Source organism: Topomyia yanbarensis, chromosome 3 (genome assembly GCF_030247195.1).
Source record: "Topomyia yanbarensis strain Yona2022 chromosome 3, ASM3024719v1, whole genome shotgun sequence".
NCBI lineage: Eukaryota > Metazoa > Arthropoda > Insecta > Diptera > Culicidae > Topomyia > Topomyia yanbarensis.
In genome coordinates, this window is record NC_080672.1 from 411347885 (window position 1) to 411374881 (window position 26997).

Genomic DNA, 26997 nt, shown 5'->3' on the forward strand with positions numbered 1-26997 from the left:
CAAGCCAGGTAAGTTGAAGGCGCCTAGTATAACAGTATCATCAGCCTGGGCAGCGATCGAGGTGATGAAAGAAACTGAAATCACGAATTCTATCAGATGGAAAATACACGACACACAGGAACAGTTTACGATTGGTAAGTTTCACTGATATAAATACTTCCTAGGAGCTCGCGCACCGGTCATCTTTGATCGGGCTTTTATACCATGGCGATCGGCGATAAACACACCACCACGTGACTTCTTGTGGCTGTTGACACTTAGCACCTGGCGAGACAGAGTACGATTATCGAGCCACGTTCTGATCAAGGCGATGATGTCGTAACAGCAGCCCGTGGTCCTTGATGAATTTAAGCCACCAACATTCTGGTAGTAAACCTCGATGCTGAGGACAGATCAGGTTTAGCAGAGAGCGAAGCCATACTGCCGTTTTGAGCGTGTAGGAGAATCCCTTCGTCAATCCCACGAACAGATCGGAACGGCTCACGATTGCTTGGTCGACTGTGGTGGGGGATTCGATCCCGAATCAAGTGTGTTGCGCCCCAGAATACGACGATCATCGTCGACGAGAGAAATGGTTGACATCTGGTCACAGGAAATCGGAGCAAATTATTGGAAACGAAGAATACATCAGCGCTTGAAGTATTCGAATCAGATGTACACTTGCCATTTGTGGCGGGTTGGAAGACCCTTTCACCAATCCCACACACAGAACAGGGACTACTGCTGAATACTGGCGGCAAGGCCTCGACTGTAGCGCGGGGTTCGAGAGCTTCCATAGTACCAACTGCATTGCGTCTTAGTATGCGATCAGCATCGACACTCCTTCACAATGGCGGTTTGGCTTCGTATAGTGGCATTGCCAATCGTTGCGAAGTGCTCTGCAGGGTCGTTAATGGGCCGGGTTGCATTGGCGGAGTAAATGCTTCTTCTGAAGGCGGTGGAAAATCACATGGCGGGCACCAAATATTCCGGGTACGGCTTTCTTCAAATTCTCTGAACGGTATGCCTTGCAGCCATGTGTCAGGGTTAAGAGCTGCATCACGGTGCTTTGAGTGAACTCCAACTTTGAAAGATATGAAGTTTAAAGATGTCTACGCCTTTTTTAACAAGCGGAATAACCTTTATCACATCGTTGTAATTTAGTCCTTCTTTGGCCATTTATCGACAGTCTCCTTACTAACGCTAGGATGAAAGCGAGAAAGATACAACCAGAGCAACGGCGTGGAAGGTCGCACCGTAACAATGTTGCCATTATCGACTAGCTTTCGACAGCCAACAAAAATATTGTCCAGATCAGGGCCATCCTCGCGACGATGTTTCTGAAGTGCTCGAGAGGTACCGGGATTTGGCCGGATCGGAGTAGCTGTTGAAACCCTTCTAGTCAGGCGCGAAATTTGCTGGTTATTTTTGAAAAACTCGGCCTTTGGATCAGCATAAACGGTGCCCATTTACCCAGTAATAACAGCGATAAAACCCCCATGCGAAAAAGCGATGTTACAAAAGCGAGAAACTTCATCAGGTTGACACATTCAAAATAAATTTGGGTTTCACACAAGAATTCTCAAGAATGGCTTGTTAAGTTGTTTCCCGCATTGCACATGCACCACATGTTTGCAAAAGTCCATGCATTCGATAAAATTGTCGTCCGATTTGAGGGTTTGACGGTGAGAAGGCAGACATTGAGATATAGATGGCGCTGCGTTCCTAGGAAAATTTTTGGTTGTTAAGTCGCAGAAGTCGATTGATACGATAAACAACGATAAAACTTCACAAATCTCGTCAAAAATTAAAAATAGCGATTGATGTAAACAATAAATCGGTAAGAATACACTGATCCAAAAATTACAATGGTTGAAATATATTCTACGGTTTCGTTGGTTATGTTTCGGTTATGCCGCCTATGTTGCGCATACGTCTGTACCCCATAGAGTTCATTGATGTTTCCCTCGTTAACGAACCAGCGCCAATACTCACGTTTTTTGGCTTCCATCTTGCTATTCATTATCTTTCTTACAGGCTTACAGGCGTTCCGACCTCCAGGAATTCTTTATGTGCGGAGGTCTTCTCCACGCATACGTGCTTTTATGTTGAAACGACCTTCAATTAGCAAGGGACTGGAATGTGTAAAGCATTTTAATATTAAAAGCCGTAGTACTCAAGGAAGGAGATGAAGTAAGAAAGTTTAGACAAACGAGGAATAGGGTCATATGAGCAAACATAAAGTTTCCCGACGATTTGACCCTTTGCTTTCTACCGCAGTAGTTAGAATATTTTGGCATTTTTTTTTCAAATGCGAATCCCCGAGTCTGTGGCTTGCCCAGACAAGCGTAAAACAAACTTATGCTGTCGGAATCGATAAAAAGCTAATTCGCGGGCAGTTCCCACACTGAGCATTTTGCGACGTTGGAAGCTTCCCGCAAACTTTGCACGGTTCGGTATAGCTGCACGATCTGAGAAGAGCGTCTAAACAATCCGAAAGTCACCGTACGAATGTTCGTCCTCTCACCATGGGTTGGAGTCCACGGGAGTTTGGAACTCGGGTAGTCTGAGCTCGAATCGCAGTCTCGAAAGCCAAGTCCGGAGGAAGCCTTGTGATATCGCGGTCGCGTAGCTCTGCCAATTAGATCATACAAAACATTGATTGTATCCGGTGATGCTGAACCGTTAGTAATTGTAATTATGATTGGAAAATGGTCGCTACCATGGGAATCAGGAATGTTGTGTGCCATGCAATCTAACCGTAGCGATGTCGAGTAGAGGAATAAGTATAAAGCATTTAGATGGTGGAGCAAGAATTCGTGTCTAAAATAGATTAAAGTTGTCGTCTATCAAAATAAATCAATTATCATCATAAAGACAAACTAGTACCGTGGAGCCAAACTACCTCTCGGTTCGGGAAGGAACTCAGCGATATCATTAAACCATCAAACCGAGGCTCTAGAGGAATGAATTTGGAAGCAAGGCGATTTTTTGTATTTGATTCAGATTTGACAAACGACTTTTTGCAGTCAGCTGTAGCAACAATGTATTTACTGCAGGAAAAAAGGTTTACAGGGGCGATTTTCAATAGGATCGTATAAATATGTATATATTATCGCTTTGAATCCCAAGTTATAGAATAAATGTTTACCTTTCCTTCATTCATTATCGTTTGATAATGTGACAAAATCATCAACAACCATGTTTATCCATGCGGGGTCACGGCAACACAACCTTTTTACGCCTTCAATCCGTTGTTCGAACTCTGTGCGCTGTGACGATCGGTGTGGAATAACTTAGTTACAAGTTAATTTTTTCGCGGCTTCATATTCTTAATTACTAAAAGTAGTATATATGTTTTTTTTAACGAATAAGAGGTCCAGGACATCTTTTTATTTAATTCTGTTAAAAAATACATAAAATATACTTTCGAATCGCAAAAAGTTACGAACAATCTGTGTCTTGCGACTATTCCATTGCTGGGTTAGTTCGTTGAAATCGGCCAATTAGATCGCCGGTAGTATTTTTTTGAAAATAAAAGGTTTTAAAGGTTCAGTAACTCTGTTCTAAATTTGAATAAAATCGGCCATCGCTTACCTATTTTTAAAACGGCTTGAAGTTTGTATGAAAAAGATCATCATAATGTATGGAGTATCAGCCCGGCTATAGATTTTCGCCACTAGGTGGTGTTGCAAGTGTCCACGTACCATCACGTCAAGTGTGAGATTCTTGTATAAAGCATGAAATTTTATACCCAACAAGGAATGTAAAATGATTTGAGTGGATCCAAAAAAGTATTCAGCATTTGTTTTAATATGATGTCTGGTCGATAGTGGCTAAAACAAGAAGGAATTATAACTGCTAATCGTTTGATTGCACAAGATCAAAGATTGCACATCATGACAAAGAGGTATAGTAACCATACGACTAATAGTAATCCATTGTACTGGAATCTAATTTGTGCATTAGTGTGTTGGACGCTGTTCAAAAACGACCTGATATCATTTCCGTATCATGTCAATAACTTTTTGAACCAACTCAGATCATCTTGAGATTCCTGGTTCAGAACCTACAACCTTTACTTCTTCTTAAATTTTAATGATTTTTAGATAGTTTCCGAGTGGCATGGAAAGTAACTGTTTGATGAAGCAGATCTTTTTTCTATTATACTACTATACAGCTGTTCACACCTTTCCAATAGTGCCCCGGGAGCTCTTACGACGGGTGAAAAATAAGATCCTAAACAGCCAATTGCGTACATCAGCAGATCCGTGCAATCCAAGCTCGAATCGGTAACCACACCATTGAGCTTGACCTCTTTTGCGGGTACGTAGATGCGGTACACTTACGTCAATGTTGAAACGACCTTCAATTAGTAAGGGACTGGAAAGTGTATAATATTTTAATATTAAAAGCCGTAGTACTCGAATAACTACAGCAACCTGCAAAACACTGCAGTTATTCTTTATTGTCTTTCTTGTCAACATGAATTATTGAAGCATATTATAATATGTCGCAAATATTAAAGTGGCCAGGCCTACTGTGCAGAGTTGGGTTTGAATATGTTTCAATATTATACGGCAATTGGATTATTCATTTAATGTACAATTCAACCAATTAATCGTTTTGAAACTTGAATGAGGAAGAAACGAGGACAACCGTACCAACCGTTTCAGTGAAAAATTTAGACAATTTGCATGTACATTTAAACATGTTTTAAATCAGTTACCTAGTACATATTCTTTTATTTAGGAAAGTTTCCATCATTCATATTCCATGAAAAAAGTTTCATATCATTCAATCATAATTACCATAAATCGAATTGTTCACATCAAATATATTATAAATTATGCATTTAAACTGCAATCCTTTAAAACTGCTGTGAGGAAGGTTTTATAATAGCCTAGATAATTTAGAAATCGATCACTGAATTTTGGTGCTAGCGTCACTCCCAGTGGATATGCAAGCTTTTAAAGCGATTTGTTGTTTGCAAATAGTTTCGCTCGGTCTATTTTTTAAAGCTTTAAATAAACGTGGCTCAGATATGTTCATCAAGCAGGGGAAAAAATGAAAAAAAAATCTGTTCAGTCACCTCTAAAATACCACCAGTGTCAACTTGGGAACCGACAAAAGCGCTGGATTATCCTAAAAGTACTGTGGTTCGAGTGATTATAAAGTACAAGGAATCTCTCACAAGTGCAACTGCAAACCAAATGATACCAAATAAGTAATCAACGCAACAAAAGCCTCAAACAAGAAAGAGTGGCTGTAATATGCAAATATTGTAATATTCCTGACAGATTAATGTTTGCTTTTGCTGATAACTGATTAATGAACAAAATTATGATTTGGCAAGAGATTTGTTGTTGTGATGGATGAAGTCTGTTGTTGTTGTGACGTATGAGGCTAGTATACAATATAGAGTACCTCAACAAACAGATTTTAATAAAGTCATGGGTTCGTTTCGACTTCGTCTCGTCAGAAACCGACACTAACTTATTGTCGGAATATATTAGCACCGGTTTGACGCTACATACCAATACGGGAACCACATTTATGTTTCCAATCAAACGACTGGTCAAACGTTAGACTAGAAGTTCTGTTAAGCCGATGAGACACAGCGAAGCCAAAACTTATCTTGGCTTAGCAGACCAACGAGAAAGCACTGTGCTATATACCTTCCTAAGGAGGAAAAATTGAGTAAACACCAATCTTTCTCCCAAAGGCGAAATTTTTTACGAAACTACTCTTTATACTCTTTTCGCCTTTACTTACGTACTTCACTCAATCAAACCCTGGCAGCAAAGTAGTTTTCATTTCATTACACGTTAAATTTAATTTGCATTAGTTCTAAATATATCTCCAAAGTTGGCGAAATGTAGTACTAATGCTCGACAATATTAAACAAACGTATTTAGTTCCATAGTTTGAAGCTGCAAGCAGCTTGATCCCCATTCGATGACAGTTTCTTGATTGTCAATTATTTTCAAATTATGGTAACCTAATCTACACCATGGGGACTATTGCCGTCCGTCATCACTTTTAATTACAGTGAATACAGTGTCAGGAGTACTAGAAAATAGATGAGCACGCAAACAATCAATCAATTTGCATGGTGCCCTACAAAAGCAAAGCAACACCACTTCCTGGTAAGCGAAGGTAAAACCTTGTCAATCTACTTTGCTCATGGGGATATCCCCTGGTTCACCTGGCCGAAGCCGAACAAGTGCGCACTGTTTACTACCGACAGGTTTCCCTAGTAACTCTCCAATGTCACCGACGCGACGACCGAGCACTTGGTACCTTACCTACCTACAGTCAGAGGCTATTTGTACAAACCAACCGTACACAGAAGGTATTAATGTAAACTTTCTCTCGTTCTCTCTTTCCCACAGTCACAACACCCGCACGACCACGTGGGAGGATCCACGTATCACAGCCGCCCTGCAAGAGAGTCAATTCCAGCAGCAGTCCAGCGTGGAAACACTGTTCAACACGGGGTCCCAGACACTGATCAGCCCTACCATCTCGTCACCCACGCCACCCAATGGTGAGTTAAATGTCTCGACGTTTGAATTGGCGTAAGAAATTACCATCAAATATGCAACGCTTTCAGTCAGTTTTGTTTGCCCCTCGTCTTTTGTGTATGTGTTTTTTTTAGTCACTGGGAAGTCCCACCTATCCATTACCCCTCAGATCTTGTTAATAACAGCACCTTCAACTACCGAGTGGTACTCCGGTTGTATCAAACACTGTGTGACTAACCCTACTGGAAAACAATTGTTTATGGTTATCTTTGTTAACATTAACACTGCACTTCTACTATTTACTCGATCAAAATGATGTCTCGAATGATAAATAACTTCACTCAATTTGACATAAATCTTGTTGATTTAATGATTAAATGGCACAGTCGTCATGATTCTCATCCCTTGGTTTATATACTATGCGTTCACTTATAGTACTAGATTATGGGGGCGCGTGGTTGATGGTAGCGATTAATCAATGTATATGTAATGTATATGTTTCCGATAGCTCTAGTTCACCCACAAGAGGTTTCAAGTTTCTATAGTAATATATATGGAAACTCGGTAATAAAAACTTAAAATCAAATTAAAAAATTCGACAGTAACTCTGCATACTTCAAAACTTCAAAGGTTCCCGACAGAGTTATTTAACTTTGAAGACCAACCGATTTTTTTTTGAAGTTTGCTATTCCAAGCAGGTGCGAGAAAAAGAGGCAACACATAACTTTATATGAGAATATCTTTTTACTGCAAAACCAAATAATTTTGCAGTCTTTGGCAATGTTGATCCTTGCACCTTAAGCTATATATCTACAGACTACGGGATGCACAAGATGATATTGGCATTTTTTACTGAGTTTATTGTTTCTTTTGCCTATTTTTCATATATTTTAACATATAAACTTGAAAACTCTTGTGAGTGAACTAGAGTTTTCGGAAAAGTCTCATATTTGACAAATGGTATGTAAAGCCTATTACTACTTGATTTAACAGTGTTCCGACAAAAAGTCAAAATTGTTGGCAGTCTAATATACGTATACCGTACATCAAGTGTTGTTATTCTGGTTGATCTTATATAATTGTGGCAAAAAGTACCTAATGTTTAATATTTTTTTTAGAAGCTGTAAGATGACTTAGACATGTGCGCTATTCTGCAAAATGTTTATTAAGGGTTCATCTATAAAATCAAAACTTTCGATTGTAAGGTGTCAAAAATGGCGTCCAAAATGGTGGCTTTCTCGGAACAAGATTTTTCGCATCTGCGGGCATTCTCGTTTTTGAACCATTCAACCAATCACCTTGCCCGCCTAAAAGAAGACAACATTCTCGGCCGCTGTAACCTACAAAATCGTAATATTTTGATCATTAATTAAGAATTTCTGCGCTCTGTGCCATTTCCAAGCTCTTTGAGTTAGTTGTGGTGGAGTCAGTGTTTTTTCACTGTAAGGAATATATTTCTAAAGACCAACACGGATTCATGCCGAATCGATCTACGTCGACGAATCTACTATCTCTAACCACTTTTGTGTCCGAAGGGTTCGATGCGAATCAACAAACTGATGTTATATATACTGACTTATCTGCAGCTTTCGAGAAAATCAATTACGATATCGCAGTCGCTAAATTGGAAAAACTTGGCTTCAGTGGATCACTCCTGCGATGGTTTCAATCCTACCTCGTTGGCCGTCAACTCAGTGTGAACATAGGTGATGCATACTCCAAACTGTTCTCCGCAACGTCTGGTATTCCGCAAGGAAGTCATCTCGGACCATTTATATTCACTCTCTATTTCAACGATGTAAACTATCAGCTGAAAGGACCACGGTTGTCGTATGCAGATGATCTAAAAAATTTCAACAGAATTAGGAGCCGAACGGACGCACAATATTTGCAGCAGCAATTCGACACATTCAGCAGATGGTGTGAAAACAACTGAATGATTCTGAATCCGGCGAAATGTTCAGTGATATCGTTCTCCAGAAAAAAAGATCCCATTGAGTTTGAATATAACTTGTCTGGAGCTCTTGTTTCCCGGGTGAGCTGCGTTAAGGATCTTGGAGTGCTGTTAGATTCGAAACTTACATTTAGGAATCACATTTCGTATGTTGTTGGTAAAGCATCGCGAAACCTGGGCTTCATTTTCCGTACGGCTAAATCCTTTACAGACATTTATTGTCTCAAAAGTCTATACTGCTCTTTAGTGCGCTCCACGCTGGAGTATTGTTCGGTGGTCTGGAACCCGAATTACATGAACTGCAGCGATCGAATTGAAGGCGTTCAACGAAAATTTATACGGTATGCTCTTCGACGCCTGCCTTGGCGCGATCCTGTTCGTCTACCAAGCTACGAGAGTCGGATACTCTCCAGCGTCGTAGAGAAACTGCAAGAGCCTTATTCATCTCTGATCTTCTGTCAGGGCGCATCGATTCTCCAGATTTACTAGAGCGAGTTAACATCCAAGCAAGGTCCAGAACGTTACGCGGAAACGTTCTTCTGAGAGTGCCGTTTCGACGAACTATTCAAACAGCTAATGCCGCTATCACGGGACTACAACGCCTCTTCAATCGTGTGTCGCCCCTGTTCGACTTTCATTTGTCTCGGATATCATTAAGATATCGATTCCTGCAGTTTTTGCCTTTCTCATATAAAGAAAGGCTATGCAATCACTGTAAAAATCGACTTTTTAACCGAGGTCCGGAGGGCCGAGTGTCATACACCATTCGATTCAGTTCGTCGAGATCGGCAAATGTCTGTGTGTGTGTATGTATGTGTGTGTGTATGTGTGTGTGTGTATGTGTGTGTGTCATTTAAACTCACACAATTTTCTCAGAGATGGCTGAACCGATTTTCGCAAACTTAGTTTCATCTAAAAGGTATAACGCTCCCATAAGCTGCTATTGAATTTTTAGTTGATCCGACTTCCGGTTCCGGAGTTACGGGTTGAAGAGTGCGGTCACACAGCAAATTCCCATATAAACTGGTACCACCATGATGTTCAAATGATGTAGAACATATTAAAATTGATGTAACATTACTCTAGTTTGCGGGTCTGGATCACTAATGATCAATCAAAGCAGCTTTGACCAAATTGGCCACCTATGACAGGTCATGACGCCCCCGGGGAACTCGCCAAGTTCCTAAGCTAATATCACACCCATTCCCCAACGAATTCTCTACCGATTTTTACAAACTTGATTTCAAATGAAAGATACAGTAATGCCATTGACTGCTGTTGAATTTCATTCGGTTCTGACTCTTGCTTCCGGAGTTACAGGGGTGTTAGTAAGGATACACTGGAATTTCCCATATAAATCGGTACAATCGTAATACCTCAGAGGCTAAAAACTATTGAAATGGTCACCAAATAACTTCTAATCGCAGATCTAGATCACTGATTGCCAATCAAACATTCTTTGAATATATTGCCTACTATCGACGATTCCGGAAGTCCGGAATTCCGGGCATATTCCACAATTAAAGTCAAATCGGTTCTTCGGTGATGACTGAACCGATTTTCTCAAACCAAGTCTCAAATGGAAGACAAAATATGCAGTTGAGTATTGCGTCGCCGTCCCCCTCCCCCCCTCCGTCTTGCCCTTACACCTCCATCCTTCATCACTCCCCTCCCCTTGGACCACCCTCACGCCCGCATTTCCTGCATCCATCCCGTATACCGAAATAAGATGAAGGATTTCTGACGCATCCTCCACTCCCACTCTAGTAACCCCCCATTCTCTCCACTTTCAAACCCATTCCACCATCATTTCAAAATATAATCACATGAAAATACTATTGAACTCATGCTGATTAAGCTAAATATTATTCTTTTGCCTTTCTCATATAGAAAGGTTATGCAATTGCTCCAAAAACCGACTTTCTAACCGACTCATAACATTCGACTCAGTTCGCCGAGATCGCAAAATATCTGTGTGTATGTATGTGTGTATGTATGTGTGTATGTATGTATGTATGTATGTATGTATGTATGTAGGTATGTATGTATGTATGTATGTATGTATGTATGTATGTATGTATGTATGTATGTATGTGTGTATGTGCGGATTTGTTAACAAAATGTCCACATCGGTTTCTCGGAGATGACTGAACCGATTTTTACAAACTAAGATTCAAATGAAAGGTATAATATTCCCATAGGTTGCTATTGAATTTCATTTTCAACCGACATCTTGTTCCGGATTACGAGTTGAAGAGTATGGTTACAAAACAAAATTTGTTGATTTGTCCACATCGGTTTCTCGGAATTTTCTGAACCGATTTTGACAAACTTGATTTTAAATGAAAGGTCCATCAGCTGCTGTTGAATTTTGTGTGGATACGAGTTCTGGTTCCTGAATTACAGGGTGATACGTACGATCACGCAGCAAATCCCGATTCTAACGAATTCTGCGATGAATGTAAAAAGGTGAATTTTTTTTCCAAAATGTAAACACATTTGTTGAATTTGTAGATCTAGGTCACCAACAGTCATTCAAAGTCTCTTTGGCCACACTGGCCACCATCGACGGATCCGGAAGCATCCAAATTCAGAATAACGGTTATATTGGTTTCTCAAAAATGGCTAGACCGATTTGATCAACTTAGTCTCAAATGAAAGGTGTTGCGTCCCCGGAAACCGATATTAAATTCCATCTCCATCCGACTTCCGGTTCCGGAGTTACGGGTTGTGGAGTGCGATCACATAGAAAACTCCGATTCAAACCGATACCGCGATGAATGCAAAAAGGTGCTCTTATATATACTTACCAAGTGTAATAAGAATGAAAAACATTACCATAATGTTATATTGTACGAACCAGCTACTAAATCATAGTTTGGAGAAATGAGAAAGGCACAATTGCACCTCTAGGTGGATTAAAACAGGTTTTTTAGATGTAATTAGTTTAAGTTTCCATCATTGGGGCCGAGTACGGCCTGTTCATGTGCGTGATAAATAAATAAATATATAAACAAATTAACTATGATTTTTTGAAAACTCAATCGGCCCACCCTTGAGTTGATTCCTAGTCACACCAGGAGTAATTCCTCCAAATTTGAAGCAAATCGGACAAGTCTAGCTACTGGACCAACGTACCTGAAGTTTGTATGGGATTTTTCGACAATTTACATGGAGAAAACCCACTAACTCGCATTTTCGCCGCTAGGTGGCACTATATGCATCGTATTATCACTGTAAGTGAAAATAAGAAAGATAATTAAATTGGCTACAACTTTGTCGAAGACGGCTAGTCAATCCGGCTTTGGAAAAAGAAGTTATTAAACTTTTAACGAAGTGATGTCTGAGTCAGTTTTGTATGGGGCCTAGCAGTGCATGGTTGTGGATCGGTACTCGGTTACCACCAACCATACATTTTTGTGAGATAATTGTTAGATTTAGCTGAATAGTATGTTCACAAGAATTGTAGTACATAATACGAGTTATGTTTTGGTTAGAAAATTTTAGTTCCACCTGTAACCGCATAGAGGGCGCCAACACTAACTTTTCATAGGAGTGAGATAGAATATCAAGATGTTCGGAAGAATTATTTAAAAATGCTTGCTCTATAACTTTGTAGAAGATACCTAATCTCTATCTCTTTCCGTTGAAAAGTTAGTGTTGGTGCCCTCTATACGGTAAAATGTGGAACTAAAATTTTCTAACCAAAACATGCGTCAAATTACTTGCAATAAATCTTTCGAACATACTATTGACCTAAACCCAACCATTATTTCACAAAAATGTTTAGTTCGTGCGAATCAAGTACTGATCCACAATCATGCACAGCTAGGCCCCATGCAAAACTGACTCAGACATCACTTCGTTAAAAGTTCAATAACTTCTTTTACCAAAGCCGGATTGACTAGCAGTCTTCGGCAAATTTGTAGGCAATTAAATTATCTTTCTTATTTTTACTTACAGTGATAATACGATGCATATAGTGCCACCTAGCGGCGAAAATGCGAGTTAGTGGGTTTTCTCCATATAAATTGTCGAAAAATCCCATACAAACTTCAGGCACGTTGGTCCGGTAGCTAGACTTGTCCAATTTGCTTCAAATTTGGAGGAATAACTCCTGGTGGGACTAGGAATCGACTCAGGCATGGGCCGATGGGGGTCATTTTTTCCTGTCACTCTATTGGGGCGCCTCTACGGAATGTAATCTTCAAGATGGTTTTGGTTTGCTGCTTGTAGACGACGAATTGCGACATATATCATGCCCGAAGATGAGGTATATTTTCAAAACACCTTTTGCAGGAGCCGCCATTTTGGACTCTATTTTTGACCCTTACACTCGAAAATGTTTATTTTATGGATGAAACCTTAAACATTTTGCAGAATAGCGCACATGTCTGAGCCATTCTACTTCTTTAAAAAAATATCAAACATTCGGTACTTTTTACATAATTATATAAAAGGACCCTTCAATTCAGCTAGGATATTCATCAAACATTAAGCAATAATCGTAGACTTATAATAATGACTACTCGTTTTGCTGAAGGATTTTGCAGATTGACAATAGGATTGGTTTAGACTGGATGTATCCAGAGCCGTAGCGTGCGGGGGAGCATTAAAATCTTTGTCAGCTTTATAAAATAATTGAGGCTAAGTGAGGACGGGCATTGCGTAGTTGGTAAATCGATTGCCTTGTACGCAGCTCACCTGATTACGTCTGCCTCGACAAGGTTCGTCTGCCTGTTGGGTTGTTTGTACCACACGTCATGCTTTGTACATATAAATAAAAACAAACATTTTATGACTTATCTTTACTTATTTGATAGAACTTGGCGTAATCGTTGGCGGGAGTAAATCCGACCAACGCTCACGCTACGGGCCTCACGCCATGTTCGAGGTGCGACGTGTTATGTTAATCTGTTCCAAAATAGCTGGGCAATCCAGATGATTTCGCACAGTATGCGCACCGAATAATGCCCGTGAGATGAGTAATCCTTCGTACAAATATGGGCTCCAAATGAATCAACTGATGCCGGCTTTCGTAGCTGTGAAGACGGACATGATCTCTCCACGGCAACCTGCCGAGTGCAAAACGTAAAACGCCACGTTGACCGGACTCAATTCTTTCAACGCCGTTATTATAGTGTCGGCTTCAAACTTATGAAATTAGCGTTTTCGACTTCGTCTCATCAGAATCCGACACTACTAAGCTAGAGCCCGATTGGCGCTAGCTCCATAAAACGAAAACACTATTTGCGTTTCTGAACAAACCTCTAGTCGTGCGTGATGTCCCACAAGACATCTTGTTATCAGATGCCAACCATTTTTCTCGACGACGACGATAGTCGTATTTTGGGGCGCGACGCAGTTGATTCGGGATGCCTCGAATCCCTCACCACAGTCGACCAGGCGACCGTGAACCGTTCCGATACTGTTCGTGAGATTGACGAAAGGATCTTCCTACACGGCAACATGGCTTCGCTCTCTGCTGTACCTGATCCGTCCTCCAACAACATCGAGGTTTACTACCAGAATGTTGGTGGCCTAAATTCATCAACGGACAGCTATTTGCTCGCGACCACGGGTTGCTGTTACGACGTTATCGCCTTGACCGAGACGTGGCTGGACAACCGTACTCTGTCTCGCCAGGTCTTTGGTTCAACATTCGATGTCTACCGCTGTGACCGTAATGCCCTCAACAGCCACAAGACATTAGGCGGTGGTGTGCTTATCACCGTTCGGCGTGGTATAAAAGTCCGAGTGATCAACGATGACCGGTGGGCGAGCTCCGAGCAAGTGTGGATATCAGTGAAACTTGCCGATCGCAATCTGTTCCTGTGTGTTGTGTATTTTCCACCTGACAGAATTCGTGATTCCAGCCTGATCGATGTACATCTTTCCTCCGTTTCTTTTATCGCCTCGATCGCCGCCCCGTCTGATGATATCGTTATACTGGGCGACTTCAACTTACCTGGCTTGACGTGGTGCCAAGCAAGTAATGGTTTTCTACGATTGGATATCGAAAAATCTGCGCTTATTAACAATGCCAGTTGTATTTTGGACAACTACAGCAGCGCAACTCTTCGGCAAATTAATAATGTCACCAACGAGAATGGACGTACATTGGACCTCTGCTTTGTAAGTGCCCGGGACTGCGCTCCGTACTGCTGCACTGCACCGACTCCTTTAGTCAAGCAGGTGCGTCATCATCCCCCACTACATCTTGTATTCGCTGGTAACTTAGGAGTGAATTTTGAAGACGTCTCAAGCTCTATCGTCTACGATTTTAAAAACGCTGACTACGACAGCATCGTTAGCACGCTGTTGGATATAAACTGGGACGAAAATATTAACAATGACGACACGAACGAAGCAGCGATGACGTTTTCTAGTATTCTTAACTACCTTATCGACCGCCATGTACCAAAACGAACAATTAGTACCGATGAACACCCTCCCTGGCAATCAACCGTCCTAAGACGTTTAAAATCTGCCAAACGAGCTGCATTTAAAAAATTCTCTAAGCATAAGACACTTGCATTACGAAATCACTACTTTCAACTCAACCACGAATACAAACAACAAAGCAGACGCGCCTTTTTTAGACACCAGCGAAACGTCGAGCGTCAACTGAAATCCAAGCCCAAGTCGTTCTGGAAGTATGTTAACGAGCAGCGAAAGGAATCCGGTTTGCCATCTTGTATGTCGTTTAATGGAGTTTTAGGCACCGACACTAAGGAAATTTGCCAACTGTTCTCCGACAAATTTTCAAGCGTTTTTTCCAACGAGCGCTTGCCACCACAACAAGTCGCTGCCGCCGCTAATTTAACTCCTTCTCTAGGACGAACCATCAACCGAATTTGTGTCGATAATGCTGCCATTCTTGCAGCAAATGCCAAACTGAAAGCATCTTGTTCCCCAGGTCCAGATGGTGTTCCCTCGATTTTTGTCAAAAAGTGCATCAGCGGGCTTCTTGAACCACTTCGGCGAGTCTTCGAGCTATCACTCACTACTAGTACATTCCCTTCCTGCTGGAAAGCAGCGCACATGTTTCCAGTTCATAAAAAAGGAAACAAATCGAACCTTGACAATTATCGGGGAATCTCGTGTTTAAGTGCTGTATCAAAACTGTTCGAGCTGGTTGTGTTAGATCCTATTTTCTTTCACTGCAAACACTACATTGCAGATGACCAACACGGTTTCATGCCTAAACGATCGACAACGACAAACCTGCTCTCGTTCACAACATATGTAATGGATGGATTCGCTGACGGATTGCAAACCGATGCTATTTATATGGATCTATCTGCGGCCTTCGACAAAATCAACCATGATATCGCAATAGCGAAGCTGGACAAACTCGGCATTCATGGACAACTTCTGCGCTGGTTTCGTTCCTACCTCGATGGAAGGCAACTCCAAATCAGCATTAAGGACTGTCTATCTGCACCATTCTTCGCTACATCCGGCATACCACAAGGAAGCCATCTCGGTCCAGTAATATTCCTCCTCTACTTTAATGACGTCAATTTCACATTACAAGGACCCCGCCTTTCTTTCGCCGACGACATGAAAATTTTTCAACAAATACGGGATAAAACCGATGCCGAGCTTCTTCAGAGGGATCTGGACAGCTTTAGCACGTGGTGTGATCAAAACATAATGGTTTTAAACCCGAGCAAATGCTCAATCGTTACGTTCACGCGGAAGCGCCAACCGACTCAGTTTAACTACCATTTCTTCGGCTCGAGCATTCCAAGACACTCTCACATCAAAGATCTCGGAGTCATCATGGATGTCATCAGTCATTCATCTTCCGAATAGCGAAAAACTTCAGGGACGTATATTGTCTTAAATCGCTTTACTGCGCGTTGGTCCGCTCAACGTTAGAATATTGTTCAGCTGTTTGGAATCCGTACTACCAGAACGGGATTGACAGAATCGAGGCTGTCCAACGCAGGTTCATACGCTTCGCCCTTCGTCATCTCCCATGGCGAAACAGATTTCAGCTGCCGAGCTATGAAAACCGTTGCCAGCTTATACACCTCGATACACTCAGCATTCGGAGGGACTGCTCTCGAGCCCTGTTCGTCTCGGACTTACTCTCTGCCAGAGTGGATTGCCCTACAATCCTCGGACGTCTGGATCGTCAAGCCCGCGTTCGAGCTCTACGTAATAACTCCCTTCTGCGAGTTCCGTTCAGCAGAACCAACTATGGTTGCCAGAGCGCTGTAACCGGACTCCAACGAATTTTTAACAGTGTGGCGACGGCCTTCGACTTCAACCGGACGCGGAATGCTATAAAAGCGAAAATGTTGTCAATTTTAAAATGTAATTAGTTTAAGCAACCACCATTGGGGCCAAGGGGCTTGTTGGTGAAGGTAATAAACATAAACATAAACAAGAAAGTTTTCAACTCTAAGCACCTTGGGTTGAATAATGTATAAGATATTTTTTTTCTGTACAACCTATGCAGGCTTATCTCAGTCCCCATAACACCACCGACTAATATGAGCTTTGGTCAATGCACTGTGTCTTAGCATGGTGATATGTATATGTGCATTTATAGAGTACGTACCGCTGTAATTCTCGTAGGATGTCAGTGTGTGACAAAGCGCCATTATCGTTTATCGTCAGTTTTCAAGCAATGCGCGTGTGATTTCAGGTATTTAAATTTCAGTGCCACTCAACCTAAACCTGCTTGGGTTTAGGATACACTATCCTGCTACGAAACGAGTAGGATATTTTAATGATAAAATCCTGTACTTTTGCTTTGCATTTGTACAGTTGAAACATTTTCTACCACAAGATTACACCTCACCTCAGCTCGCCCTTAACCACACACAAAACCGGAAAACATAAATTTGTATCGAAATAACCATCACCACCGCCGTTGAATTCACTTATGGCGTTTTCGTTTTTTCTTGTTGCTACACCGGTGTAGTGCAAAGAAAGAGATAGACTGATTACACCCAAGTTTGAATGGGTGTAACACCGACTACACCGGTGTAGTGCACTGTCAAAAACGAATATGCCATTAGCTCAAATCCAATAAGAGCAGCTAAGTAAACAACGCTGGTCCAACTGTAAACATGGCTGTAATTTATTTTATCACTCTAAAACAAGGAAACTAAAAACCCCTTGCTACCACTACTAGTACTACCGTACCGTACACTGGCAGCAGTAGTGGCTGGTTAAAATAGTGACTTCACAGTCGCAGACTGACCACTCGCACAGGATCCCTGCACCAACACCAGTCAGGCAGGCAAGTGAACGAGTTACGTTGATGATCGTGATCGTGGCGATCACGATTTTTCGCTCCTCCTCTCCAATCAATGACGATTAGGGTTTGACGACGTCGACACTGAAGCTCTACACAGATTGACTATTTACTGTACACATGACGATGACGTGCCATCATCATCATCATCATCATCATCACTATCGATAGATTTGTACCGAGGCGACTGCGATTATCTCCGGTGTTGTGTTGGTGGTGCCAATGTACCATGGGAGACATGGGATAATGTTACCATGTTGTGTGTAAGAGACAGAAGGAGTGAGTGAGGGCGCGGGAAAGAGAAAGAGAAAAAAAGAGTTGGTACCGTACCGCACACCAGCATATAGTGTCAGTGCAGCAGAGTAGGCCACGCAAATGAAATTATGAATGAAACGCTTGAACTACAATTTCATTGATGATTCCGTTTAGCTGCCACAGGCAGGGTCGTACTGCACAACTGGGGAAGGGTGCGATGTAGGTACATACACACAAACGTACGCACTTGCTGGTGCACTAATGGAACATTGCTATTTATGGCTAGGGCTAAACGGTCCGGGTGAACCAAAAGAAAGCGGATGTCACTATGGTTGGTTGGTTTAGTTCAGCTATTTAGGCACGTATGTTAGGAAAAATAGTTTATTAGTTTTTTAGAGTTGTCATATCGCTCACCACCAGATATATTTAATTAGGAATAACATATGGGTCAATCCGCGTGAAATGTTCAAGGCACGTGTAATCAACATTCACGGGTGTGGTGAACTAATTTTAGGAGAATTGACGTCTGGGGGCCAATGTGTAAAACTTCAAATTGTTGTGTGTCGTTTGAATAGCCCCTCGATCCAAGGTCCGTTTTGACAAATTTTCTGAAACACAGATTTCCTTTTTATTATATTTCCGGCACTATTTGTCTAGAATCAATCCGCTAGATGTTTTTAAGCAAATTGTTCAAATCTAGAAAAAGAGCAATTTTTTAACAGCAGTGCAGCCAACTATGTGATTTTTCCCAGTTAAAATTAAAAGTAGGTACATTTAACTCGAAAAAATATCAAAATGTTTACGCTCTGGTGTACTTGAATGGTTCCATTTTCATCTAAAAAATTTCGATTCTTTGCAATGGATTTTCGTTTAAAATTTTGAACGCCTCAAAAATTAATTTTTTGATTAGCATGATTTTTATATAACATTTTTTGGGGAACCCGAATAATACAATATACTGCAATACATTTTTCTTCGATAATTTCATTTACTTTTTTGATTTCAGTTAAGTGGTTCGCCTTTGAGAGTGTTCCTGCCAAAGTCTCTGCAAAATAAACGCACTTTGGGTTTCATTACTCTGACAATTTTAAATTTAATTTTTCTTCTGCGATAGTACTAATAACAAATTGTTTTGTGTTTTCAAATAAAATTTGCAGTAAACCCTTAAAAAATCACGAACTTAGCTCCTTCTTCCCCTTAACTTTGTATATAACCCCTTGAGTGCGATTGTACCAATGCCCGTGCCAACGCGATCATGAACCGGTCACGTCCGGAATCCTTTACCTTTAATTCCAAGGCTTAAAGCACTATTCACACCTATCCGATCCGTTTCAGTGCCGGCTCAGTACCGTGCACGAACACCAATATTCTTTCATAAACTTAAAATAGGAACATTCACACTTATCCGGCACGGCACAGCGCCGGACATGTGTGAATGCTCGTATTTAAAATATATGGAAGAATATTGGCATTGGTGCACGGTGCTGAACCGTCACTGAATCGGATTGGAAAGGTGTAGATTTGGCTTAAGTCCATGCCTTCAATCTTCGTTTCACAAAACAAACTCATATACACTACTGCCGGATACTCTAATGATACGATGACCTGTATCTTCTAGTGCTGAACCGTACACTCGACAATAAAAATCGAACATTCACAAGCTCACGCGAATATGTAAGTGGTTATACACGGTTTCTGTAAACGAATTTATATACGCGACACGCCCACGCGATAACCCCGTTAACATACAAACGCTCGAGTCCTGCGCCGTAGTACAACTCTGGTCAGACACGCAAACATTTAATTGCGATCATCGAACATCAGATTCACGACTCGTTGCAACTAGCCTTAGCAGTGTTTCAGTAGGTGACATTTTCCGTTCCCTTCCAAGTACCCTTCCAAGTCCAATGGACCACTGTCAAAAAATAAATACCCTTTACAGCAAGTTTATTCTAATATTATTGTTTAGGATATCTCCCGCATTCGATTGGCCTTCTGCAAAGCTGTTTAGCACAATAAAATACACATTTTTATCGTACCGAACTATAACATTTTTATGAGTCCCTGAAACATATAATAAAAAGTAGTATTGAAGAAAATTAGATTAAAAAATGATGGTCTATGAGTCGTTATACTGTATGGGAAACCGAGGAGATTTGAAACAGAGGGGAGTTGAACCAGTGCCCATTACTAGCGAAACAGTACCGTTAGGGATAAAACAATATTATTTTCTTTAAATTGGTATAAATGGGATATTAAGTGATGTTCGATCATGAAAATATCACTATTATGTAGTCTAAGCGTTAACATTTATGAATTGTATGCGTTTCTTTCTAACTTTGCGATGTATAAATTGTAAATTGTGGATCAAGCTTTACTTCTCGACCTAGGAGAGTTGAAACACCATGTTTCAACTCTCCTCGTCGATGAACCTCTAGTCTTATGGTAATGCTATAATCACATTAACGTTCCTGAACAAATAATAATAATCAAGATTCTTCTTTCCTGAATTGACAGTGATCAACGTTCTCAATTTAATAGATCAAGGTCATTTAAACGGAATATGCATTTGTTCTAATTGTTTACTCCTATCAGCTTCTGAAGCTTGGAGCGAAGTGACCATAATCCAAAACTAACTAAATACTACCAACATGGATATCAAATTACATATTTTCATAAACCCGTATCACTTTTAGTCATAAATAGTATCACTGGTCATATAAACAATTTTAATCAATGTAGAATGTTCTAGGGGAAGTGGTTGGAATATAATACATAACTAAATATATGAAAAATGGGCATCAAATTTCTTGATTTTACAGTTATAGTTAATTAGTAGGTTAGTTTACTGTTATTACTGTTGGGATAAGTGCAAAAAATCCTCCATTGGTAACCAAAATCTAACATTACTTGTAAAAACAAGTGTCAGTTTTTACATAGATATACACTGTGAAAAATAATGATAAGAATGCATGTCATTTTAAGGAATTATCTTAGTGTGAACGAATAAAAATGACACAATTGTAACATTTGATTCTTTAGAAAACGTTTTGATAATATTTAAAGTAACTGGTTACTTGTTTCAACTCACATTCATTGCTGTTTCAACTTACCTCGGTAAGATGAGAGTTGAAACAAAGAGAACACTGTTACAAAAATCAATATATCGATGCTATGTTATTGATTTGTACCAGTTATTATGATGTAATTTGATAAAGCACAAACAGAAGTAAGAAATTTAAAAATAATCAAATCATCAAATGGCAGTTTTTGTCGCTTTATCTAACATAAACAAAAAGTCCTCGGTCTCCCCTATACATAGAGGTCTCGTGTCTTCAGCAGAGTTGTTTCTAAAAGCATTCTCAACCACTTTACTGCCGAATATAACTATCTAAATGATCTATGCTATATTTCACCCTAAGGAGGAAAATTGGTTAAACACCAAAATTTCTCACCAGGGGGAAATTTTTTTTTGGTAAAACCAGTCTTTGCACTTGAAGGGCACAAATCCTTACTTATTACATGGGTGCGCTAATCTATTCCGACATAAAGTTAGTGTCGGTTTCTGATGAGGCGAAGCCGAAACGCACCCATGTAATATCTAAACGATGTTCTTTGAAAAGTTAATTCATAACAACTTTTTCACCAACAAAATTTTTTTTTTCAAAATATGCGTTGTATAATGCAATAAAACTTCTACAAATAGACTAAACCTCCAGGAGAGCCTGGGAGTAGCTATCCATCTTGAATACTTTCGGTAATGAGTATTATTCATAAGAATACGCATAGGAGAACGGCCTTGAGCCGCTACTTTGTTATTGACCAGAACCGATTGCGGTTGCAGGTTTTTTTTCGAAACAACATGTTTGAAAATAACATGCTTACTCACATTAGCAATCTTACTGGCTCCTGTCACATTCACATGCAGACCTTCTAGAGAAGGTAGGACAGTGCGATACATGTCACTGCTATCACGGGAAGGAGAAAGTTGTTAGAAAATGTACCAAAAGCGTCATCATTCAATTCTGGGCAGCCGCTTGCTGAGAATTTGGATGATTTATTATTTGATTTAATCCAAAAATTTGGTAAATATGCAACTTGATCTCCATATAGTCGACAATGGGTACTTATATTGTATTTATTCAAATATTGTTCAAACTGTGAAAAAAGACTTATATTTTCCCTTTCTCTATTCCATCCTTGTTTATTACTAACAGGAATGTAGCCGATATTGCTTGTATCACTGCAGTCATTTTTGTACGTTTTTTATGCGTATTTTGCAAGCTTTGTGTTTTTTTGCGGATTTTGCAAGCTTTGTGGTTTTTTGCGAATTTTCCAAGGTAAGCGGTTTATGAGGGTTCTCAAAGATATTTCACAGATAAACAGACGTGACACCAAGAAAAAAATTCCTTGAAAAAAATATCGATCCAATATTTTTGCCAGAACACTAGCTACACCTTTTACAAACGGCCTATCGATATTACGAAAAAAAATATTAAGGTAGTAAGTTTTTACTTCCTCTTCTTAACATAGACCTATAAGCTTACAAGTCATAGCTTGCATTTCAACTTCGTCGCATCAGTATCTGCACTGACTTAGCACCAGAAAATTGGTGTGATTTAGTTGTCGCAATACTATTGCTTTCGGTTGATTTCGCACAGGCTTTTCCGCAGACAGAATTGGCATGCAACAATCTGAATCTCATAAGCACATAGTGTTGTCTGAGTAAGACGCTGCACAGTGGAAGAAATCCGACAAAAAAGGCAATTAATTGGAAGCCGCTGAAAAAGTATGACAATATATACACCAAAAGATGCAGAATTTTTTAGGAAATAAAATACAATCAAATTTGCTCACCGCACGCACTTGCGACCGGAGATATGGGGCTTTGAAAATCCGGAACATTACCGGTATTCATCAAATCTGAGCCCTAATTCAGAAGCCGCTGAAAAAGTTCAAAGAATTGTACTCTCTAAGTTGCATAAAGCTCTAGCGATCAAGATGCAATCAAATTTGTTCACCGCACGCACTTGTGACCGGAGATATGGGGCTTTGAAGATCCGGAACATTACCGGTATTCATCAAATCTGAGGCCTAATTCAGAAGCCGCTGAAAAAGTTCAAAGATTTATATACTCAAAGTAGCGGAAAGCTCTAGCAATGGAGATACAATCAAATTTGTTCGCCGCACGCACTTGTGACCGGAGATATGAAGCTTTGAAAAGCCGGAACATTACCGGTATTCATCAATTCTCAGGCCTAATTCAGAAGCCGCTGAAAAAGCACAAAGGATTACAAATTGAACAAATTTGATTGCATCTTGATCGCTAGAGTTTTCAGTAGCTTTAATGATATAATTCTTTGTACTATTACTGCGGCTTCTTCATTAGACCTCAGATTTGATGAAAACCGGTAATGTTCCAGATCTTCAAAGCCCCATGTCTCCGGTCACAAGTACGTGCGGTGAACAAATTTGATTGCATTTTGATCGCTGGAGTTTTCCACAACTTTAAGGGTATAATTATTTGTACTTTTACAGCGGCTTCCGAATTAGGCCTCAGATTTGAAGAAAACCGGTAATATTCCGGATCTTTAAAGCTCCATATCTCCGGTCACAGTTGCGTGCGGTGAACAAATTTGATTGCATTTTATAACCTAAAAAAATTCGCAACTTTTGGCATGTATATTGCGATACTTTTTCAGCAGCTTCCAATTTATTGCCTTTTTTGTTGGATTTTTTCCACTGTGATAAACGATGGTTTCGAGTAGGCTTCTTAAACACTGACTAGGTTAAAAAGCACTAGAGTAAGAGTTAAATCGAACTTTTCTGGATCTATGCTAATAGAGAAGAATGTGCAAGATCATACAAATCAGTCGCGCATTCATTCCCATGTTACTACACAGAGTGCTTGCTCCGATGCACACCATTCTAAGTCTGAATCTAGCTTTTTTCTACCAGCAATTTCACCGAAAGTCTTGGAACTATTATCTCTTTACCAAATGTTGACCTTCTATTTCTATAGAATTCGCAGCCTGTTTGGATGTCGAATAAAACGACAGTTGACTTATATGACCAAAACTTTGCCTCCTGTACATGTACCACCAGATTCAGTGAAAACGCCTAAATACTGATAAGAAGCCAGACAGGTTAGGTACGAACCTCACTTAGCTGCAACAGGTTCCCTCAGCCGACGAGTTTTAAATCGATTACAAACCTGCCTCCAACTGTTTCCAGTCTAGTGACGCACACTGTACCGATTCAACTGATAAAAACATACAATTGATTTTCGAAACAGGTGAGTCCTTTTCTGTGGAAAAAGAACAATTGAACCCTCCCAGATTTATGAATTCAAAGAATAGGTTAATGTCTTCACCACTAATCGTAGTCTTTATTTTCGCGATTATAGATTACAGCCTAGGGGATCATCATTGGAAGAAAGTGTCGGTTATCAGTAGCACACATCCGACGCCAATCCGAGTCGAAAAAAAGTGTGAAAAATGACTTCGATTAGGGCGTCAAATCGAATCGACCTGTTTGATATTTTAGATTTTATTTGGTAATAATTAGAGCAACTGTTATTGGATCGATGTCATATTCAACGATTCAATCTAAGTTGTCCAGTGACGACATCAAAGCCGGAAGTATGCTGATTGCCCTACTATCTCGCAATGTTTTCAGCGGTATAATGAAAACCTACTCGCACCGGACAGTACCCCGATTATCAGTTTATTATTCCAAACAAATGTGTTTAAAAGACTTAGAGCGGTCGGCAGATAACACATTACCCTCACAAGTGGATGTTGTTAGTCATCGAACGAATCGAACCGGGATACGACAACGCCGGTTGGTTTGGCAGGAGGGCTTCGAACATCGAAGTGCGCGTTTTGTTTGTTTATTAGAACTCTCGCCGCAGCACTCTGCTATCGCTGATCGGTATTATAGTGTAAGCATCCGCTTTCACGGGCGCCTCGTCGCCGCGTCGTTCGGTTTCATTCATGAAAATATCAAACCTTTTTGGTACGGCCAATCAAGCCTGATTCTTCGTGGACCCGCGTACGATACGACCAAAGCAAGCGTATTTTTTTTTGTTTATTTGATTTTGACGGTACTATCAAAGAGTAAACAAACCGGAATTGCGTTCATTCATAAATGCCGCTGGTTTAGTTTGCAGTCCCTTTATTTATGTTGTTGATTTGGACTCACGCCTTCTGTGGTTGATTTGTTGTTGTGGATGTTCCCCAAGACACGAAAATTTTTATTGCTATAAATAGATCGTTATCATTTTCAAGTTCTGCAATTTGTCTAGAATATAAAATACCTACTCTTAGAAAAGATGAGTTGGTAATGTCAGAGACATAACCGAAGTAAAGTAGAATACACTTTAAGCTGTTAATACGAATACTGCAATTTTTACTCTATTCTGAAAGGTTATGTTAAAACCAGATTTCTGCTTTTCTAATGGAAATATTGAAATATATGAAGGTACACGTACATCGTAATCTAAAATATTTAAAAATATTCGAACAAAAGGGTTGTTGTGAAACGCAACCTATTCCGCTTGTTTTTGGACAACTTACCGTAAACCGGGGTGACATTGATCACTTTTCGAAGCAATCATTGCATATTTTTAGACGCAACACATTTTTTTCAAGTTTAATATTTTTAAACCATGTACTGATGTAAGGAGAATAAGATTGGATGGTTTTACCTAAAATTGTCCGTTTACAGCTATTTTTCCAAAAATTATTTCAAGTTGATGTCCGTTTTCGTATTCCGGGGTGACTTTGATAACCTACATGTTCACCCACATTAAGTTATTGATGTCAATGTTTTTCATTCAAATGTTTGTTTAAACTAATTCTGAAAAGATACTCATTGTTAAATAGATGTTAATTGGTATTATACAAAGTATTCAATGTACTGTAAAATTCGAGTAACCAAAATTCGTATAATTTGTGTCCGACTAGAATAAAAGATTTTGAAAACGTTTAGAACTGCTAAAATTGTTTTATTTCAGTGCTTTATTAATGTACAAAATGTTTCATCCATTTTAACACGTTGGAATATTGAACAATAAAAAATAGTTCCGAGTTTTAGCTTAAAAAATTTGAAATAATTGCCAACTAGTTTCACAAAAATTTGCATTTAAAATAAACAAACTCTTAAAAGTAAATTTGGTACATCCCACTCTAAAGGAAAATAAAATCTCGCTTGTAATTTGTTACTCTTGCTCAAATCTGAGATTTAGTTGTTTTATAAAAAATAGACACTTTATGAAGCTTTGTAAAAATAAGGCAAAGTCAAATTTCGGTTTTTTGTGGTTTTTGTACCCAAAAACCGAACAAAATACTCAAAAAGTATAACAAACCAGTATTTCATAAGTTTAGAGTAAAAATCATTTCAAACTAAAATGATTCGGTAGACTATTCTGGTTTAATAAGCGATCTACGAAAAAAGTTTCAAGTGATCAAAGTCACCCCGATGATCAAAGTCAAAGGTTTACGGTACCCAAAATAACGAGAGAAATACAAAATGGCGCCTGTGGTGACGTTCTGTCTAAGGTTAGGTGCGTGGATTTCCAAAATTGCGTACAGCCTTCTGCTTCGATCTGAAACACAAAGGTAATAATAATACTCTAAAGTAAGAACGGGTAAAAAGCTTCGAATTTGACGTAATGGACGTAACTTTGAGACCGATTTTTAGCCATTTTTTCCACTTAAGAGCTTCATTAAAAATAGTAAATACAACGAATTTGTATATATTATAGGTCATTCGTCCAATGAAAAAGGTTTGTTTTTCGAGAGGTCAAAAGATCAAGTTTTTAAATTGAACCGTTTTCAACTAAAATTGTACGCAGTTTTGAAAAATCATATTTTGAGATAAACGCGTTTAAAGTTTTGTGAACACTTTCGATGAATTATTCGTGGTAGAATGTCAATATTTTGTAACAATTACATGGAATTATAGGCTTTGAACATCGCTGATTACGAATCTGGAGCCAGTTT

General features: G+C 39.7%; 1 protein-coding gene across 2 annotated transcripts in view; it reads left to right on the forward strand.

The window, feature by feature from the left end:
* LOC131694042 (transcriptional coactivator yorkie) overlaps window positions 1–26997 on the forward strand; it is a 148447-nt gene that overhangs the window by 100719 nt on the left and 20731 nt on the right. For both annotated transcript variants that reach the window (XM_058982388.1, XM_058982389.1), the window contains exon 2: window positions 6375–6529. In XM_058982388.1, coding sequence (XP_058838371.1) covers window positions 6375–6529 — 155 coding nt within the window. The remainder of the gene's footprint in view (window positions 1–6374; window positions 6530–26997) is intronic.